The sequence below is a fragment of the Petaurus breviceps genome, unplaced genomic scaffold, assembly GCF_028583685.1.
Source record: "Petaurus breviceps papuanus isolate PSGF00001 unplaced genomic scaffold, PetGlider_PUasm1.0 118, whole genome shotgun sequence".
Classification (NCBI taxonomy): Eukaryota; Metazoa; Chordata; class Mammalia; order Diprotodontia; family Petauridae; genus Petaurus; species Petaurus breviceps.
Window position 1 is genome coordinate 9,456,170 of NW_027185616.1, and position 19,894 is coordinate 9,476,063.

Below are 19,894 nucleotides of genomic sequence, written 5' to 3' on the forward strand. Positions count from 1 at the left end.
CCGCTCCCCTATCGCGCAGCGGCTAGCGCTCGCTAACCCGGGGCCGCCACGTCAGCCCTGCCATCACCGCCCGCACCGGGCCCCGCCCCTCACGGAGCCTGAGCCTGGCCCCGCCCCCACCAGACCTGACCCCGGGCCTCCCCGCACTGAGCCTGCGCCTCGGGTCCGGGCCCGCCCCTAACAAACGGGCGCCCGGGTCCCGCCCCAACAGAAGCTATGCCGGGGCCTTGCCTCTGCTAAGCCTGTACCCGGACCGCGCTGCTACTGAGCCTGCGCCTGGAGCCAAGCCCCGCCCTTCCGGAACCTAGGCCCGGCCCCGCCCTCAGCAGGCGGTGGGTGGCCGTCAAGATTGCGGAGTCTTAGAGGAATGGAGTTTTAAAGTGTAAGGGACGTTAGGACCGTGCAGGCGTCAATTTACAAGTAAGGACCAGGGGACCGAAGAGGGATGGCGCCTTGTCCAAAGGCCCCCAGCGGGGGAAGAAAGCCACGCGACCCCCCGGGCCGGGGTCGTGTCACTGCTTGGCAGGCTGCCAGACTAGGATGCTCGGCCCCTCCCTCTTAAGCCCCCTCACCCTGGGAGGAGGCTCGCTCCTTCCTCGGGTTTGTGTCCGTTTCTTTCCTGGCTGGGGTGCCTCCAGGAGAGGGTGCCCCGCGGTTAGAGACTCGGCCTTTAGGAGAGGAAATTGGGGAGAGGAAAAGGAATATCGAGCAAAAGCTGGAAAACGTCACGGTCTCATGGCTTGGGAATGGAAGAAACTGGACCAAGTGATTTGTTCCAAAAATTCACCTCGACAGGGCGTCCCCCCAAAAAGTGCCTTTTTGTTTTCGCTTGAAAATGAACTAAAGCTTTTGGGACGCCGTCTGTACTTGAGATTTCCACAGAAACCCTGAACACGCACTTAGATAATTCAAGCCAAAAAATTAAATCAAGTTTTTAACCATACGGTTCAGACTCAGTCTTTAGTTAAAGCAATAGGAAGAGAAACTGAGCCTGTGGGTCCCTGACTGAGGGAATTCTCGCTGCTAATGCACATCGACGTTACATTTTACAACTACGATTGAAGAGATGGTTTTGTGGAGAGAGAAGTTGAAGGGAGAAGGTAGTATTTTATTTTTAAGACTAAGTATTCTAATTTTTTTAAAGCCCGGGTATTTGTTTTTTAAACTGATTGACCCACTCAAGCTTCCCTTAAGTCGTATTAATGAATGTAGGCACATCACATGGCAGGGTTATTATACGACCAATGCCCCATTCAGTTGTCGGATTCTATTTTTACACAACCAACGTTAAGATGTTTCCTGTTGACCGACAGATTTGTATAGATCCTTAAATCTCTCCACGACGTGGACTCCAATGGAAGCGGGGATGATGGCAGAGGAAGTATGAATAGCAATGCCCGTAAGCCAAAAGGGATTTCACTATAACAGATCATTAAGGAACCATTTTAACACTTGGCACACAGCTCGTTTAACTTTCCCTACGTAAATGAGGTGCATAGAAATGCAAATGTATTTAAGCGTCAGGCATATTAGAACGTAAGTTTAAAAGTAATATTAGACTGCAAGTTATGATAAAGTCTTGGCGTTAGGAAGAGTTGGGGAAAGTGGATATTATGAAAGGGGGAAAAGTAATAGATCCACACTGGCCGTGACTCTGGGCAGTTGCCTGCCTTCTCAGTGCCCCCCAAACGACCATATGGGACTACAGAGGTACAGCGGTTGCTAATCTACATTGGCTGGGGTGGGAAGGGGGAGGTGGGGAGAGGAGTGGATTCCACCCTGGAAGTTTCCTACACCAGTGGTCCAAATTAAAAAAAAAAAGTGTTTTAAGATTTTTCACTGAAAAATCATAAAATGTTAGAGCTTAAAGGAACCTTAGAGAACTAGCAGCTAAATTCTAACACAACCCCACCCTTTCCCCATTTTACAGAGTATATGAGGCTATTCTGCCAATATCCATTGGCACAGCTCAGATATAAATCCATGTCCTACCCTTCTAGAACAATGCTCTTTCCATAATTCCATGCATTTTCTATTAAAGATTCCTAAATTGGGGTGGCTAGGTGGGGCAGTGAGTAAAGTGCCGGCCCCAAGTTCGGTTCTGGCCTCAGACACTTAACAAACACACCACACACACACACACACTCACACAAAATTAGCTGTGTAACCTTGGGCAAGTCACTTAACCACGACTGCCCTCCAAAAGGCAAAAAAGAAAAAAAAAAGATTCTTAAATTACAAACAAAAAAAGATGAACAGAGGAATCCATGTGATCAAATGATAAATACACATAGATGTGGAAAAACTGAAGATGATATTATTGTTCACAAGTGTAAAATGGTATAGTCATTAAATTGAGGGGACAGAGATCGTGATCATAGTAAATGAGTGAACAAAGTACAACAGGATGCCCCCAATTTCATGATTCAACTTCCCATTGAAAATAACTGAAAACCAAAAAAGTATGATGAATATGTTGTTCTAAGTAAATAAAAACATTTCACATTTATACTGCATTTTTAAATTACAATATGCTTTATACACATTATCTCAATTTATCTTCAATTATTCTGTGAAGCAGTGAGGCCAAGTATTTACTTCCAGTTTGCAAATGAACAAAGGTAAAGTGACTAATTCTTGGGCCCAGAGCAAGTCAGTATGAGGGTGGGGAAAGGAGGGTTGGGCTGGGACCAGAAATGCAGAACTTTCTACAATATGGTAGCAAAGCTGGTAAAAACTCTTTAAGATTCACATTTAGTTGCCGTATCTGCTAGTTTCAAAAAATACTGTTTTGTATATAGATATACATTTTAAAGCATTTCCTAACTTTTATATCATCTGACCCTTACAACTTTATTGTGAGGTAGTATGGCAGGTGTTATTCTCATATATTCCTAGAAACTTAAAAGTCTAAAACTGAATTCAACAACCCTCCTTCTGCAGAAGGTACCACTATCTTTCCAGTATCTCTCATTCATAATCTCAGCATTATCTTGCTCTCTTCACTCTCTCTGACCCCACACATCCAACCAATTTGCCAAATCTTGTCATTTCTGCCTTCACATCTCTCACATTATCAAATCAGATGCCTTTTCTCCCCTCGATTGGCTCAGCTCATCCCCTCTCCTCCAGATTATTGCAATAGCTTAATTGGTCTCCTTACTTTTAATCTCACTACTCCTATTCATTGCTGCCAAAGTAAATTCTAACAAGTACAGGTTTAGCCATGTGATTCCCCAATTCAATCAATCAACTCCAATGGTTTCCTAATGCCTCTAGGATAAAATGTTTTAAGTTGTTTAGCTCTTAAAGTCCTACATATCTTGGTTCTAACATATCTTTCCTAGACTCACTGGTAATTATTTTCCCCCCTAAAATCAGCAAACTAATTTTATCTCCTTATTCCTCCTCTCAACAGACACTATCACCTACCTGGTGCCTTTGTTCTGGCCATTTCTCTAGCTGGAATGCACTCCCTTTTTACATACAATTGAATCTGTCTTTTCTTTTAAGATGCTGTTCCGAAACCACCTTTGCTTGAAGCCTTACCTGATCCTTAAAGCCTAGGGATCCTAAACTTGTTTTTTTTTAATTATTTGGTGTGTATGTATATACTAACTTTATATTGTATATGTGTACCATATATGTAACTGTTTCCACCATTAGAATGTGGGAGTAGGAATTATTTCATTATTTGTACCTGAATCCCCAGCACTATAAGCATAGCACCTGAAAAATGAGTACTTAATTCTTGATTAATCAATTTTACTGAAAGAACTATTATACCTTCCAAATATCATTAGCATCCAAGTAGGTAAAGATTAATATACCTATAATGACTATATTTGACATAAAGGCATATAATCATTAATCCAATATCAAATATTAAACTACTATGTAGTTCCCTCAAGATTTAGAAGCACAATGAGAGGCAGTGATCTTGATAGGCAGAGGACCACTAACCTGGAATGACAGAACAGTTACTGAGGTTTTTCTGAAGATACCAAAGATCATAAATGGTTAACATATATGCAATATTATATGCCAGCATTATGTAGTGGCTTCATCTCAATCACTGGAAGTATTATAAAACAACTAAATTGGGAATGAACTATTTTCCATACCAAATCATACCACTGCTTTCAATATAACTTATTTTCTCATTTGTTCTTGACCTACACATTTTTCTGCATTACCACTAAAAATTACTGTTTCCTATAGAAATTATTTGAGCATGATACCAGTGTTGCACAACTCTCCAGGGAGACATGCATTTATCATGAGAATGAGGACAAAGCTAATGCCCTAATAACGAAAACAAGAATAATGTAGAAATTTGAAGTTTACAAAGCACTTAACAATTATTAGCTCATTTGATCCTCACAACAACCCTGAGAGATAAGTTCTATTATTATCCCCATTTTGTACATGAGGAAACCGGAGCAGAGAGAGGTTGGCTTGCCAGAGGCCGCATTTTAAATCAGATTTTCTTGATGCCAGGTCCATCCCTTACACAATCTAGCTGCTTCAGACCGGCCTGGACTATTCTGTCTGCTTGACCAAAAATGTTTGATTGATTTATGTGGTATATAGATACTTCTTGTAAAGATTTCAAGCAACTTTCCAGACTTCCCTCACAGAAAATAAAGGTGAATATTTCATGGAAAATGTCGAGATTGGATACCACATTTGTTGAACTCAGTTACAAAAGATTTTGTAATCTTTACAAAAAGTCGCAGGCAAAAATCTGTGCCTGTTGCACACCCTTTAGAAAAATACTAGACTTGTATATGTCTCAAGAACATAGAGCAACGTGTTGCTCTAATGAACAAACGTTTCAACAGAAAGCACATACTGGTGAAATTTCTCCTCGGTACCCTCAAATGAATTGTAATCTCTGAACTTAAAATTGGCTGCTGATAGAAAGACTGAAAAAACTACTGGCTTCAAAACATTAACTAAAAATGCACACACAACCATAAAAATGAACTACATACAAGCATCATCTATTTATAAAGAAAGAGAGTATCAATTTAGCAGTGAATGAAGTAGTTTATTACTTTAATTACATTACCGCTTTATTTCAAAATAGCATGGATAGGATGACCTCATAAAGCAATATGAAAGTTGGTACTGTAAAAAGCTAAGGATGACATAATATTGGGTTTCCCTCATCAGAACACATCATGCACTCCTTTTAGGATAAAACATGGAACAAACAGCACTAGAGCTAATATAAGAAATAGCATGTAAGTCAATAACACAGAAGATTCTTATTAATCCAAAAGGAAAGCGTACAGAGAAAGAAAAAGTATTCATTCAAAGAGGCAGCTAAATGTTTAAGCATTTAGTACATAATTTCATGACTACAGAAAAAAAATTGAGGAATCTTAATGTTGAATAGGAAAATAAAATGTTTCAACAATAATTCTTTCATCAAAAAGGACTGGCCCCCCTCCCCCCAAAAAGGCATCTATATAAAGTTTTATTACAGGCAATATTGGTCCATACAATACACAATACCAACAATACAAGTAAAATCTTTCAAAATCATCATTTAACAGCAAAGACCAAAAAAAATCAAAATTTCAGCCAATTGATTTTCCAAAAATTCTTAGTGCACATTTTCTTCAAGATTCTTTTCAGTAAGTTATAGTGAAACATACAAATAGAGAAAAAATACCCCATTCAACATATAACTAGTGTTAAATGGTTATTTTGCTTAAAATCTTTATTAAGAAAATCCTTTTTAGCAACCTACATACAGATAAGTAGCAAACTTTATTTCTTTTTAAACAAACTCTTTCCATTAAAACACTTAAAGAATTTCGTCCATCATTTTCTTCTTATTCCAGAACATTTGTTTATTATCTTACCTTAAAGGTCTCAGTTTAAGGACCAACTCAAGAGAGGTTTTCCTTTTCCTCATCCTTTTCCCCCCTAACAACCTTCCATCCAAAATTATGTTCAACAGATGGCAAATCTGGTATACTTTATGGCAGCCTGTCACTTTACCATCTGGTTTCATGACGGCTCAGCCAGATCTGTTAAACATCCCATTTTCATAACCACTGTAGAATGTTGTTCAGGAGGAACAATATATATGCCAATACAAGCAGAAAACTTGCAGCTTCTCTGCTACATGCTTTTGAATACTTTGAAATTTTCAGGTTGATGCTTTGATTAGGAAACATACATAGCACTTTTAGTATTAGTTTAAATCTTTAAACAAAAAACTATATTTTCCAAAGTCATTATCATTTGGTGCAATCAAGCGGTCTTTTCTTGCTTTGCTAAGCTTCATCTTTAGAACATCTCTTCGTTCTTGCCATTCATGAAGTTCAGCATTTCCATGGGCAAATTTACAGTTGTTTCCTTCTGTGCAAGTACCAGCCACATATCTATTAAAAGAAGTTTATGCTTGAAACTTAATCAATTTGTTGTTCTGATATCAAATTATCAAATAAGGTTTTATATAATTAATTAAACTTGTTCCTTTATGTAAGACCTTTAGTAAAGATTCTTAATGCTCAAAAAGTTAATGAATTGCTTGAGAATTATTGTGATCTTGACTTCAAACACAGGTAAAATAGATTGAAAGATACTTAGGTCATTGTACATTACCAATGAAGGGAAATAAAAAACTATAGGCGGCATTAAATATAAAATACTTAAACAGTTTAAATTTTTAGAGTATCTATATGACAAGATTCTATTTTTTGAAATTGTATATAAATAGTCATCCCAGGGAATACTTTATGAAATACATATATTTGTCCTGGAGAACCCTCTAGATAAAAATGGATAAAGAATAAAACATTCCAAAAAAAGATATTCTACTTATATTTCCTGGCATCTTAACTGAAAGCTCTTGTTTTTACATCATATTTAACATATCCTTCCTCCCCCTCCACCATCCAACAATTCATCCTATGCACCAAGAAATTAAAAGGGGGGGGGAACAGTTCAGAAAAACAACCAATATATCCACCAGGTATCATAGTATATGAAGTTACACACCCATAGTCCCTCACTTCCACAATGGGAGGGATGGACAGTTTTCTGAACTCTTCCGTCAGGTTAAAGTTGGTCACTACAATTACACCCTGTTCAGTTTGGGATTTTTGTTCTTTCTGTTTACACAGTTGTAGTCACTATGCATATTGTTTTGCTAATTCTGCTTCAATTCATGTCAACTAGTTCATGTAAATGGTCCCAGGTTTTTCTGACTTCTTTAATATTCATCATTTCTTCTCTGTCATTAAATACTGCTCATCATTTCAATTACATGAAGTTGAAAATCTCTTTCATTAACAAAATCAATTGAGGAACTGAGATAAGAGAAGCTGTTATTTGGAAGAAAATGACTGAATTAAATAGGTCTCATAGGACACAATATCAAAGATACACAGGGAACCAATACATTTCAGACCAGATGTTCCAAATCCAAGTAAGACTCATCTTTCCTCCAAACCCTCCACATTTACAGAAACTCCTTATTTCTGTGGAAGGCACCACTATTCCAATCTCACATGTTCATAATCTTCGCATGATCACTAATTCCTCACTATCCACATATTTAATGAATCATTAAATCTTGCTGTTTCTACCTACACATCTCTTGCATTTAAATCCTTCTCTTTCCTTAAACAACTACCACTTTAACTCAGGCCCTCATTTTGCTTCACCTGAACTATTACAATGGATTCCAGTGGTTCTCCATGTATCAAGTCTCTTGCTCTAATTCTCCCTCTACACAGCTGCCAAAGTGATTTTCTTTAAGCATAGGTCTGACTGTTTTACTCTCCTACTCAATTAATTCCAGTTGTTCCCTGTTGCCTTTTGAATCAAACATAAACTCTTCTGTTTGAGTTTTAAAGCCCTTTACAACGTGATCTCAATCTGTTTTCTGCCTCCTTATTCTCCTTCCTGAGAAGTCCAGAAAAACTGGCTCCCTTTTTGTTTCTCATACACTATACTCTTTCTTCAATTGTCATGCCTTTGCACTGACCAGTTCCCTTGCCTGGAATGCACTCCCTTCCTTACCTCTGCCTCAGAGCATCCATAACTTCATTTAAGAGTCAATTCAAGTACCATTTTCTGCATGATGCCTTTTTTTTTTTTTCAAGCAATCGGGGTTAAGTAACTTGCTCAAGGTTACACGGCCTGTTATTTCTGGGTGTGGTGCTAAGTATCTGAGCCCAGATTTGATCCAGGTCATCCTGACACTGGGGCCGGTGCTCTTACTCGCTGAGCCACCTGGCCGCCCCTAAGCAATTGGGGTTAAGTAACTTGCTCAAGGTTACACAGCCTGTTATTTCTGGGTGTGGTGCTAAGTATCTGAGCCCAGATTTGAGCCAGGTCATCCTGACACTGGAGCCAGTGCTCTTACTCACTGAACCACCTGGCCACCCCTAAGCAATCGGGGTTAAGTAACTTGCTCAAGGTTACACGGCCAGGTGTTTCTGGGTGGGTGCTAAGTGTGTGAGCCCAGAATTCGATTCCCAAGTCATCCCGACATTGGAGCCGGTGCTCTTACTCACTGTGCTACCTGGCTGCCCCTAAATGCTTTGCTTTTTTTTTTTTTTTTGCCTTTTGGAGGGCAATTGGGATTAAGTAACTTGCCCCAGGTTACAAGGCTAGTTTTTGTGTGTTAAGTGTCTGAGGCTGGATCCTCCGGATTCCACAGCTGGCGCTTTACTCACTGTGCCACCTAGCTGCCCCCATGATGCCTTTCTTGATTCTTCCAACTACTAGAACTCTATTTAATTGCCTCATTTTTATTCTGTATTTATTCTGCATATATAGATTCTGTTTTATTTAAGTCTTCGTTGTCTCCTGTAACAAAATATAAACTCCTTAAGCTTCAAGTGATTGTTTCTTTTTTTTTTTATTTTAGCTCTAGTACATAGCACAGTGATTAATGCTTGTTGATTAATACACTATTGGGAGAATTATGAATTGGCCCAACCATTCTGGAAAGTAATTTGAAATTATGCCTTTTTAAAAAGGGCCATAAATGTCCATTACCCTTTCACCAAAGGATCCCATGGTTCAATATATACTAGAGAAGGTCAAAGATAGAAAAGACCCATATACACCAAAATACTCATAACATCATTGCTTCCTGGTAGCAGAGAAATGGAAAAGTAAATGCCCATAAATTGAGGAATGGCAAAATAAATTATGGTACAATAACAATGGAATATTATGTTGTTGAAAAGAAAAGAAGAATTGTGAACTAGGAAAAATTCAGAGAAGCCTGAGAAGATATATGAACCTATACAAGGTGAAATAAGCATAAGCAGGAAATACATATATTAACAACAATATAAATGGAAAGAACAACAAAATTTAAATGTTTTGTAATTATAATGATAAGGCTTAGCCCAGAAAAGATGAAAAAATACATTTCCCTCCTCTCTTTGCAGTGTTGAGGGACTATGGATGTGGAAAACCACATCAATTATCAAATTCAGTTGATGTGTGGTCACTTTTGCTAAAGTGCTCCCCCCCCCACCTTCTTTATTAGTTTTTGTTGCAAGGGATGTTTTGCTGGGTAGAGAGAGAGGAAAGGATATATTCAGAAATGAAGGTGATGTGAAAACAAAAAAGAAAAATAATAAATTAAAAAAGAAACTATGAGATGAATAATTTTCAGATCCGAAATTTTAAAACTTACATACCTATCACAAATACTAAAATATCCTGTTGGGAAGCGGTGTTGCCAGCAGTACTGGTCATCTTCTGTGTGGAAAAACTTCTCTTTGTGCTTCTCTGAAGAAATGTGACCTTGCCACTGTTTCTCACTATTACAATTTTTCCCACAGAGCCAGCAGTGAAAGTCTACCTATTTACAGAAAAATCAAAAAAAATTATTACCCAGTTAGACTCAATGATATAAAAGCTGCTTTTTAAAAAGTTTAAACTTATTAAAGAAATTCATTCAAACAGGCTTTATATTAATTATCCCAAGCAAAAATGACCAGCTTTGATAATGAAATAATACTTTTTTTCCTTCCCTGATAATTTAAAGCATTTGGTGCTAGTCTACCTGCCAACCTCTGCCTTCCTTAAAGCATTATAAGCATGAAGAAAAAGTATGTTACTTTAAGAAAATGCTCTAAGATATATTATCAAATCTTAAACAGCCCTCAAGATGAGAATGAGTTGGGCATGTTCTAGAAAGCTATAAATACTCAATCATTTCAACACTTATGTCTGAAAGTTACTTGCCAGTAAAAAACAGTTCTCAAAGACCTTTAAGTCCAGAATGTGGTCTATTCTAACATCGAACTCTAGTCAACTTTGGAAGACTACTTACATTATTGACTCTAAATACCCTTAGCTGGTTAGTGATAAATTAGAACCCTAGTAAGGTCCAATTGAAATATCTCTACTACACTCTCTCCCTTATTAATGTGAGCCAATTTCCAGTAAAAGTCACTCAGATACTATATACAATAATAATTTAGGACATGAAATAGGAGGGTGGAAAGGATTCAAACAAAAGTAATACACTTCTTGGCACAAAAGGATGTCAATCCCTAGCATTTAACAAGGAATGACAGAAAGATAATGGAGGGAACAAAGATAAAAAGTATAGATCTTTAAAAGTATCTTTTGCCCACAACCATCCAGAAAGTCCTAGAACAAAAATGTTTTTCTAAAGATGGAGAAAAGTATATAAAATGCCAACTTCAGAAAAACTAAGAAATTTCAAATTGACAAGATACAGAAAACAATACTACTCAGAAAGACTGAATGACAATGGTAAGATTCTAAGAAAATAACACAGGAAAAAGTTAAATTTATGATAACGAGCAAAAATACTATTAAAAAGTGTATTATTTGTTATTTGAGAGCATTCAAGCAGAAAATATTTGGTACTAGAAACATAAACCAGTTTTTTTTTTCTATTTTACCATTTGATTTTCTGACTCTTACCCTTTCAGGTATCTTTGAAGTACCTTAATGATACTTCAATATTTCAAGGACTCAAGTTTTTATCAATGCAGACATATTTGATGCAAGCTACAAGCAATACTTCTGTGATTGAATAGGCTTTAAAAATTGGTCCCCTCTTGACCAACTGTCTGGGGATGAGCTTCTTCCAACTTAACTAGCTCTCAGCCGAGTCAGTTATTGGACCTATGTTTAAACACTTTCCAGTTTCCAAGCTTGCGGACTCTGGGCAGAGTCTTTGAAAATCCAAGGTTACCTCCTTGCTACAATGAGGCATCAAATAGGACTTTAGTAGAAAAGTCATAGTCACATAGCATTAACAAAAATACTCTGAGCACTATAATGGTTTGTCCACATTTTTACAGAAGAAACTCTTAGGATCAAAGAAATTAAGTGACTGGCCTGAAATCAGAAAGTGAGATAATAACATTAGTAGTAGGAGCAAAAGTCTCCTGAGAGCTCACCCAGTATACTTCCAGTTCTGCTGATACTAGATTTATCTGTTTCAATTTAAAAGTAATACAAATAATTTGAAATTGAAACTGTAATTAAAACAATGCTTTTTTTATATGCTAGGTTTATCATGACAAAGCAACATGGTATAAGGGTATAGGTAGAGAGGAAGACTTGGTTTCAGTCATATCTCTGATATAGACTAGCTGTGTATGTGAACATGGATAAAGCATTAAACTTTTCAACATCCCCAGTAAGCACTCTAAGACTCCAAGGTATAGACAAACTGGTGATTTTTTTTTTTTTTACTTTATGAAGGGGGGAAGGGAGGGCAATTGGGGTTAAGTGACTTGCCCAAGGTCACATGGTTAGTTTTGTGTTAAGTATCTGAGGCCAGATTCAAACTCAGGTCCTCCTGATGCCAGGGCCGGTGCTCTATTCAGTGCGCCACCAGCTGCCCCACAAACTGGTGATTAGTAAAAGGAGTTCCATACTAGAAGTTCTCCATACAGATAAAATCACAGATTCAGACCCCCACACACTTAAAAAGTTTATAATCATTAAATCGCTCTTACACTGACTTCAGCGTAATCTGTTGGCATATGAATTTGTTTCCCATTTTCCTTGTTTGACTGGCCAGCTACATCATCAGTTTTTTCAGGTTTTTGACTCTTTAGCCAAATATCATAAAATTGCTCCATATCTTGTACTGAAAAATACAAACACCCAGATATTCAACACTCACACCACAGATATGACAAGAGAAAAGCATAATAATTGATAATGGACTCTACTTTTGGAAGTACATAAAGTATTTGCAAGATAATTTCCTACTAATTAATTGGACTTAAAATCAGAAAATATCAGGAGATATTACCATAAGTGACAATATCAGTGCTATATCACGTTTGTTGATATTAAAAGTTCTTATCACCACCATATCCATGCAAATTTACTTTATGTGGTTTGGAAGCTGATACTTTACTCATAAAAGATTATAAGTATATTACAATTATGATCAACATTTTGAACTTGACTGAAATCCAAGAGTCAAACAAATATTCTGTAATGTAAATGAAATAGAGCCTGAGTAACATGGAGCTCTCAGTGGGAGGAGTTGGCCCAGAGGAGCAGAGCACAAAGGGGAGGGAGAGAGGGAGACAGAGAGAAAGAGAAGCAACTTGAGTGAGGAGAGGGAGGAACCTTGCCTAGGGGAACTTGTCTGTGGGGAAGCCTAATAGAAAGAAGGTTTAAGATGTCAGTGCCTGGGGTGGCTAGGTGGTGCAGTGAATAGAGCACTGGCACTGGAGTCAGAAGGACCTGAGTTCAAATCCGGCCTCAGACACTTTACACTTACTAACCGTGTGACCTTGGGCAAGTCACAAAAAAAAAAAAAAAACCAAGATGGCAGTGCCTCCTGGATTAATGATGTTAAGTCTTACATCCTATGATCCTAATTGTGTTCCAAATAAATATTTTGGTTTTGCCTTTGAAAAAGGGAATTATTATATTTTGCGAATCTATCCTGGAAATATGTATGCATATTCATTCATAGCAGCTGCTAGGGGTATTACATTGGCGTAACATATTCCCAGAAGGGACAAAAAGCTGGAATACACCTTATAATAACATAATCATAAGTAATGATCTTGAGCAGTGGCTCATGGCTCAAAGTTGCTTTTTCTGATTAAAAAATACATATATTTGGCATTACTGCCAAATGCTGTACAAGGTAGTGACAATAAGTTGGTAGAGTTTCATTAAGTCATTCTCCCAAGTGGTTTGTTGTTGATGTTCAGTGGTCCAGTCTTATGTGACCCCATAGACTCTCAATGGGGTTATCTTGGCAAAGATATTAGAATAGTTTGCCATTTTCTTCTCCGTTGTTTCCCCCTTTTACAGATGAACTGAGACAAACAGGGGTGTCAAGTGACGTGCCTAGGGTCACACATCTAGTAACTGTCAAAAGTCCTATTTGAACGTAGATCTTGCTGATTCCAGGCCTGGTGCTCTATACGCTGTACCACTAAGAAGAGCTTTTTTCTTAAAAACAGAAGGAAGTGGATTCTCAAGTATATGAAAAAGTATCTTCTGTTAGATCTAGAATTCTATTTCTGTCTTTAATTCCTTAGTAAATACTTTCTTCTAAACATGAGAGGTTAGAATGCCCTACCTTCTACAAAAAGAGATGGTAGGATTTCAGTACTTTCCTGCATTCAAAGAGAATTGAAATGGAATAGTTAACATATTTTAAATGAAGTGAACGTGGTGGCCTGTACAGACTGTTGGTCTTTAGTATTTGATAAAATTCTATCTACTCACTGGAGGATTTTTTTCTTAGCAGGATGAACTTCATGCTTGTAACTTTTGCAGTTAAATATTCAAATACAGCCTTGGGTTTCTCTCAAACATTCTTATCCACAATAGAAAGGTTTCTTTTTGTCACTGTATCTATCCCCAGCACTTAGCATAGTGTCTTGCACATTAAGTAAGTGTTCAGTAAATATATGTTGAATTTAATTGTAAAAACTAAATTGTGACCATTACAGGTAAAATGACATCTTTAAAAACCTAGCTTGGCATATTAAAAGAATGCATTGGTTTATGAAACTCAAATATATAAAAATCCAGTTGTAGAACAATGTATTTAGATCCTCTAATTTACTGAAAAATTCACTGCTGGCATCTTTTAACTAGTGAGTTTCCCTAATGTACTTAATATATGACCTCACAAGAAAAAAATGATAGCAGAAAAGAAGAAATATTAGTAACCTTATACTATATGCAAAAGGAAATAAACTACAATATTATAAAAGGGGGAAAGCACATTTTAAAAAACTCAGATGAAATGAAACCTTAGTTTTGAAGCCATACTTAAGATAAATTCATTTTTACTCACTTCCATTCTCTTTCATATAAGTCCAAACTTCTCTCTCCTCAGGACTATGGGCAAAGGAACAATTTCCAACATACTGGCATTTCTTGCCAGAAGCAATATGATTGCACAGCTATATGAAAGAAAAAATATTCCTTAAGCCTGAAGCTCTAAGTGAAACTAATTTTTTACATTTAGTCAGGATAAGATGACTACATATTCTATTCTAGACTCAGAAATAACATTTAAAAAATGACAACTTTTAGGTGAGATTTTAACTTTAAATAGTCATCTAAAATGTACAATTAAGTTTCCAGCTTTTTAAAATAAATATACCATAAATTGTAGGGTTATTCTTACATGCAAACATCTAAGTACTCAAACTTGTTCTTTTTTTAGTTTCTCACAGCAGATCACTTTACTTTAACAATTAATACCATTTGGGTTTTATAGCTCCAAGTCTCCACCTTACGACACACTACTTTTTCTGACTTTATTTGAACAATGAGAAAATTGAGCTTGTTAGTATATAAACTGGATATATCAGGGTAGTGAAGAAATACTAATATACTAGCCCCAAAATTACTAAATAATAAGATTTCAGAAAACCCTTACCAACTAACTTACTTAAAATGATAGCAGATGACCTCCATCTCACTAGATGTACATTATCTGAAGATAATTATTACATTAATTAGGACATTATAGCTTTCCTATAATACCATTTCCTGTTAAAGGTGCTATACTGACAGGTACAAATCTAAAGACTTGCCTTAGAATCATGTCTGTCAAGAAACAAGAAAACATTTGGCATTATTTAAAAACCTGAATTAAAACTTTATCAAATAATTATACTCATTTTTTTAATGTCATACATTCCAATACAACTACTGGTAAGTTTATGCCAATTTATTTTTTGTTTGAATAAGGTCAGGCCCACACCACTCAATACATTACTTAACCTATATAATTTTAAAAGAATATTACTTGCTTATATGGAATTTTAAAAGTGCTTTCAGTTTTCAAACTATTAACTGTTTATGCCCACTCACTTGGATCAAGGGCAGTTAATAAGCACTAGTTCAAATAAACATGGACACATTATTCAACAGAAAAACTACTTTTCCATACAGAGTATCATCATTTGCATGTGCCATATTACATTCCATTGCTGGTTATAAATAAGTAAGATGGCCAGATGCCACAATGGGTGTGTTTTAACAGTTTGTTTTCAAGATTATCAACAGTAACAGTGAGGAGAAAAAACATTTCAGGGATAGTGATATTCATAGAACAAGGATAGACTCTTGAGACTGGACAAGCCCTCAACCAATCAGTTCAATCAGATAAGGTATTATTATTCACATTTCTGTCATTGAAAACTACAGACTGGACACTAACAAATCTAATGACCTCAGTGGTTAAGGGCTGAAAATGAACAAGCCCATAGTATAGAAAAAGAAAAGTTCATGAATTTCATGCCCACCTACAACAGAAGATAAACTGCCTTTTGACACCTCCTGCTATAGGTTTGTGTCTATCTGAAGACAGAACATAACAAACACAAGTGTGCCTTTAACATCTGTCCATGCCTTATCTTTTCCTTTATTGTACAGCCAATTAGATAAGACCTTCAATTCTGCAACCTCTTAATAACAGATGTATCTGCCTAATAAAACATACCAAAACATACTCACAAAAGGATCAGACTTTGAACTATGATATACTCTTTTGCCATGATATGTGTGTATACATATACACGTGTACATACACAATTACTTCCTATATTTATATACATATATACATCAGTGTATTACGTATGTGTGTGTGATCTGTCTTTATTATAGGAGAAGGATTAAGATTAGCAATAGATGTTGGATGAAGGAACATCTTTCCTAAAATTAAGAGTAAGTAGTTCTTCTAGTTAGCTGTCACAGGAACTTGGGACAATTACAAGTCCAATTAAATCACTATTATTTTTACCTAAGAGTTATCCTTTAAGCACAGGTAAATGTTTAGGGTTTTTCCTATCATACTAAATAAACTGGAAATGTTTATTAATTCAGCAGTCATTCCTTGGATGTCTATAGCATAGAATAGTTCTAGATAAAACATCAAAAAAAAGCTCAGTAATAATCTATACTGATTTATATTACAATTTGCAAAGTATAAATTTTACAGAACTGCTTCTATAAAAGTTCTATAAAACAATGACAAGTCAGTCTTTATCTTCTTTCAACACCTACTGCCTACTTAAACAAAGACAACAATGTAATTTGCTAACAGCATCTCCAGTTCATCTGTACTATGTGAAAGGCTCTTCCTACTGCCAGCATATACTGAGAATTGTATACAGCATGGTGCCATAGAAAAGGCACTGCATTTGGAGTCAAAAGGCCTGGGTTCAAATACCAGGAGCAGGTGTACCACTTAAAATCTTTCTGTAGTTAGGCAAGTCCCTTAACCTTTCTGAGGTTCAGTTGGCCTCAGATTTCTCATTTATAAAATGAAAGTATTGGACTAAATGATCTCAAAGTTCCCTCACAAATGTAAGCTATGAACCTACAACCCTAGATATATCAGCTTACTCCACAAGATATTTTCTCATGCCTTCTCACAGACAGTACTCCTCTCTTATCACTAGAAAATTTTCTAAACTACACAGATTGTGAGAAAACTGGACCATGTCAAATCTTATTAGATTAAAAAATATGCAACTCAAATAGCTAAAGTTGTATGGTATGAGTAATTCAATCATAAACAGTTCTTAAAATCTGATTCTAAAAATAAAAAAAACTCCTAATTATCCTAAAGACAAAGAGCTCTTGTCTAACAGATACAGCATTGGTGAATTAAAACCACACAGAATAAGAGGCTTAAAAGTTGTTTTTAGGTTGAAAAGGTCATTAGCAATAATCTGAATGAAATATTAACCCACCTCTACTTAGGTCAATCTGTTTTTTTTTTATAATAGCTTTAGATAACTGTTTCTACTATTAAAAAAAAAAACTAATAAAAGCCAAAGAATAAAATTTCAGGGTCCTAATGTGAGGTATCTCTAAGCAAATATCCATTGCCTCGGGGCGGCCAGATGGCACAGCGAGTAAGAGCACCGGCTCCAGTGTCAGGATGACCTGGATCAAATCCGGGCTCAGATACTCAGCACCACACCCAGAAATAACTGGCCGTGTAACCTTGAGCAAGTTACTTAACCCCGATTGCTTAAAAAAAAAAAATATATATATATATATCTCCATTGCCTCCAGGTGAGAGACATAATTCAGAATATATAAGCAATTCCTTTACAGTTAGTCATAGCTAATATGGGAAAGCTATCTGATAACTTTGCCTCCAAGACTTGATATCTTTCTGTCTATCTTTCTTTGGCGGGGGGCAAGGGGAATGAAGAGGAGACCAGAGCTGTGCTTTCATTGTTGTATGGAACTCACAGTGAAGAAATTCTCTACCAATGTTGCATATTGGCAGCTTTAGTCTTAAATAGACAACTGGGACACAAAGTAAACATCTTGACTTTCAAACCCAGCTCTCCAGCCATTACACTAGGCTGCCTCTCAATTATCCCCCTCAAAAAATTGTTTTTTAGTTGGGCGTGGGGAGGGGCTGAGAAGGGAACAGATCCAACTCTGTAATATCAGTTGCCTAGGGCACTGAGAGGGTATATGACTTGCTCATGGTCACACAGACAGTGTGTAACAAAGGCAGAACAAAGTCTACCTGACTCCAAGGGCAGCCCTGCACATACTATGCTATGCTGCCCCTCTATAAAGAAAATAAAACGCTCTTATGAACATCTTGTCTTATGAGTTCTTTGTAGTTCACTAGCCAAACTAATTTTTTGAGCCAATGGCTTGACTGTTACCAAATACCTTATCAAAGTATTAACTACTTAATAAATTAAGTAAACTAATTAAATAATATTTAAGACATTACTTCAAGATGTTTTTGAATATCATAAATATTAAAAAGGAGTAACAACAAATAATGTTAGCTTGTAATTTCACTATAAATTCACTAATAAAGATTACTATTTAAAAGGTTCGAATTTCCCTCAAATTAATGTCATTTTGCAATTATTTGAGGTGCCTAATAAAAAAAAGTGGCTTAAAAATTACGTATGTACATCAAACTGTAAAGGCATTTGTTTCTTTGTGGGAAGAGGACGGATGTTCATCCACTTCTTACGTTCATTAGACATCACTCTCATCGCTCGACGATCTTTGGTCCACCTAAGAAAAATGGAGTTCAGAAAAACAAAGAAACACTGGCAATAGGTACAACATATAGGAATAGATAGAAAGTTTGTACCTCAGGGACCATTAGAGATTTTATCTATTTGTTTTGCTTAACCCTATAAGTGACATTTCACGATGTTAGAAATAATACCTCACTTTAAACTGGTATTTAAATTAAAACTTTTGCTGTTGGACATTTAAAATTAAAGGAAAAACAAAAATTAGTCAGAAAAAATCAAATTTAAGAATTTTAAAGTGACAGTTCTAAAAATTAATTCTTTACTTCTGACTTCCTAAATTATCTACTTTCCCCTTGCCCTCTTCCACGTTTTAACTTTTCTTCCTATGTTGTAGCTCCCATAATTTCTTAACAACATATCTTCCAACCTATAAAGTGGATAATAATAAAACTAACATTTGTTTTGCACATGTTACTTACGAGTGCCCCGCTTTAGCACTACAGTATTTTCTGTTTTTATCTGGTTCGATGACTTGACCATTTCTCAAACACTGGGCACATACAAACTTTATCTTTAAATTAAGAGATCCATATTTTATTTGGTTTCCAGGTACCTTAAATAAGAAAAAAAATAAATTATAGGAAAATTAGAATTTTTCCCTGAATCAAAAATGTGTACATGCAAGTTAGATAATGTCTAACTAAAAAAAAAAAACTAAATAACACTGATAACATCTATAACTCACCCTAAAATAAGGAAAAACATTTAGATATGACAATTCTCTGTTTTATACTAATAACAGTAGTAACAACAACAAAAATAGCTAGTATTTATATAGCACATACCATATGCCAGACATCGTGCTGAGCACTTTAGAAACATTGCATTTGATCTTCACAACAACCCTGAGAGGCTGGTGCTATTATATGCATTTTACAATTGAAGAAATTGAGATAGAGGTTACATGACTTGCTCAAGGCCATACAGCTAATAAATATCAGAGACTGGATTTTTTTTTTAAAGCAATCGGGGTTAAGTAACTTGCTCAAGGTTACACGGCTAGTTATTTCTGGGTGTGGTGCTGAGTATCTGAGCCTGGATTTGATCCAGGTCATCCCGACACTGGAGCCGGTGCTCTTACTCGCTGAGCCACCTGGCTGCCCCTAAGCAATCGGGGTTAAGTAACTTGCTCAAGGTTACACAACCAGGTGTTTCTGGGTGGGTGCTAAGTGTCTGAGCCCGGGATTTGATCTCCAGGTCTTCTCAACACTGGAGCCGGTGCTCTTACTCGCTGTGCTACCTGGCCACCCTCAGAGACTGGATTTTAACTAGGTCTTTCTCACTCCAGGTCCAGTGATCTGTCCACTGTGCCACATAGATGCCTCTCT

General features: G+C 36.6%; 1 protein-coding gene across 2 annotated transcripts in view; it reads right to left on the reverse strand.

Moving 5' to 3' along the window:
• Positions 1 to 5,032: 5,032 nt before the first annotated feature.
• Positions 5,033 to 19,894, reverse strand: part of ZC3H7A (zinc finger CCCH-type containing 7A) — a 28,111-nt gene continuing 13,249 nt past the window's right edge. The window contains exons 9-14 of one of the 2 annotated variants that reach the window (XM_069086020.1): positions 18,986 to 19,119; positions 18,435 to 18,540; positions 14,318 to 14,426; positions 12,000 to 12,127; positions 9,687 to 9,850; positions 5,033 to 6,401 (exon numbers count right to left, since the gene is read on the reverse strand). In XM_069086020.1, coding sequence (XP_068942121.1) covers positions 6,212 to 6,401; positions 9,687 to 9,850; positions 12,000 to 12,127; positions 14,318 to 14,426; positions 18,435 to 18,540; positions 18,986 to 19,119 — 831 coding nt within the window. In that variant the 3' untranslated portion in view covers positions 5,033 to 6,211. Of the gene's footprint in view, positions 6,402 to 9,686; positions 9,851 to 11,993; positions 12,128 to 14,317; positions 14,427 to 18,434; positions 18,541 to 18,985; positions 19,120 to 19,894 lie in introns of both variants that reach the window. The other variant, XM_069086010.1, reaches the window with a different exon arrangement.